At 33.4% G+C, this 1,691-nt stretch overlaps 1 protein-coding gene across 1 annotated transcript in view; it reads left to right on the top strand.

The window, feature by feature from the left end:
- LOC111088084 overlaps nucleotides 1-1,391 on the top strand; it is a 54,951-nt gene extending 53,560 nt beyond the window's left edge. The window contains exon 9 of the mRNA XM_022397007.1: nucleotides 1,177-1,391. Within this exon, the coding sequence (XP_022252715.1) occupies nucleotides 1,177-1,240 (64 nt within the window). The 3' untranslated portion in view covers nucleotides 1,241-1,391. The remainder of the gene's footprint in view (nucleotides 1-1,176) is intronic.
- The last annotated feature ends 300 nt before the right edge of the window (nucleotides 1,392-1,691 follow it).

Here is a 1,691-nt window from a genome sequence, read left to right as displayed (position 1 = left end):
TTACTGTTGGTGGATATTTATAGGTAGTGGGTAAGCAGGTGGTGGTATCTAGCTCGTGGAAGGCGTTAATTGGTGGAGTGTTGTATTGTGGCTTGGGGGTTTCTCGCCAAGAAGTAGCAGTGTGCGTGCTGTTCCTGTCGATTGTTTGTTGATTATGGGAGTTTGCTGTAGGATTTTTATTGCTTCGTGTATTTGAAGAGTTGTAAAGTCGTTAAATCGGCGGTTTACTTTGGTGTTTTGTACTAGGTCCTGACGTATAACAATACATTTTGTTTCAGGCTTCGCTGATGACGTAATAAACATGTTCCGAAATGTTCGTTGAATCATGTAAATAAAATGTTTTTCATCCGTGTTTGTCTTTTTTAGTATGGTTGGACTTTGTTATACAAAAGTTGTGTTAAGTGAGCAAGATTTAATTATGTCAAGAGGCAAAAAAGCCTGAATAATTTTTCAATTCATTGATTCTAAATCTTATTCCATCTTCTAATATTTTCTTCTGCTTTTTTAAAATTAATTCTTGTGATTCTTGGTAGAAATGTTCTGACAAGGCAAACAGTTGTTGCTATATATTTACTTATGCATTTCTTTTCCGTATTAAAACGTGAATTTCTGCGAATAAAAGATGAAGTAAAAGCATTGAAATACGTTGTGCTTTCTTCACTGAAATTCAAGTTTGGTGATGAAAATAAATTCATAAATAAATAACCAGTTAGTCCGCTGAATAATGATAATAGATTATTAATTGTGGCGGTTGATCATATATTATCCGAAACAACAAAAGTACTTTGGGTTATTAGTGGTGGGTAAAGGACCAAACGTTAAAATCAAACAAACTTTTGTTGTGTTGATTGCTTTTGCTTCATATTTTTATTGTAAAAATGACTTTATAATTACGATATAAACTAGGGCGTAAAGTTAGTTTTTTATGAGTCTTCATTTGTAGAGTAAGCTGATACAAACCAGTCTTTCATTACTGACATGTAACTGAATGTGGTGTAAGAAAAGTAATAAACTTTGCTGTTATAACTCAGAATTGACTCAATGCACCTCTGTATAAATTAATTATTGGTTAAATATTTAACAGATGCAACATTCCAATAGTTTACGATAGAGCTTCTTTAATATTATATTTTATGTTTGAATTTATTCACGTCAAAACATGTGTTTTTCTTTCAGGGGTTTACTGACACCAACGGAATTGCGGGAACTACAACAAACCAGAGAGATTCACACCACGTAACAGTCCATCCATATTAAATATTTTTTAACGTTATTTCTGAAAGCGAAATAAAATCTCTAAGTACCAAAACGTAGATTCTAGTTGTGTATTCCTTACATACTGGGATAATATTCAATAGTGTTAATAAATGTTTTGTACTTATGATAGAGAATGCTTTTTTTTCACTTTGATGTAAAAATATTCATACAAATATTCTTTGTTTTTAAAAGGCATCCCAAAGAACAATGTATTTGATGCTTCATACCGCTTTTTTTCTAGTTCCCGTTTTTTTCACTAGGACTTTTACAGAGGGGTCGTTTCTAAAATAGATAACACACGAAGGCCTAAGTTAGCCTTGAAACAGCAGCAGTCCAGTAAATGTTTCACAGTGTTGCGTCAGCAGAGGTCACGTGACTAGTATCACGCCACGTCGTTCTCGAACATTCACGTCCTTTCCTTAAATCTCGGGATC

This window comes from Limulus polyphemus, unplaced genomic scaffold (assembly GCF_000517525.1).
Source record: "Limulus polyphemus unplaced genomic scaffold, Limulus_polyphemus-2.1.2 Scaffold85, whole genome shotgun sequence".
In the NCBI taxonomy this organism is placed as follows: Eukaryota; Metazoa; Arthropoda; class Merostomata; order Xiphosura; family Limulidae; genus Limulus; species Limulus polyphemus.
The sequence above is the reverse complement of the archived record's forward strand: the minus strand, read 5'-3'. Positions and strand labels throughout refer to the sequence as shown.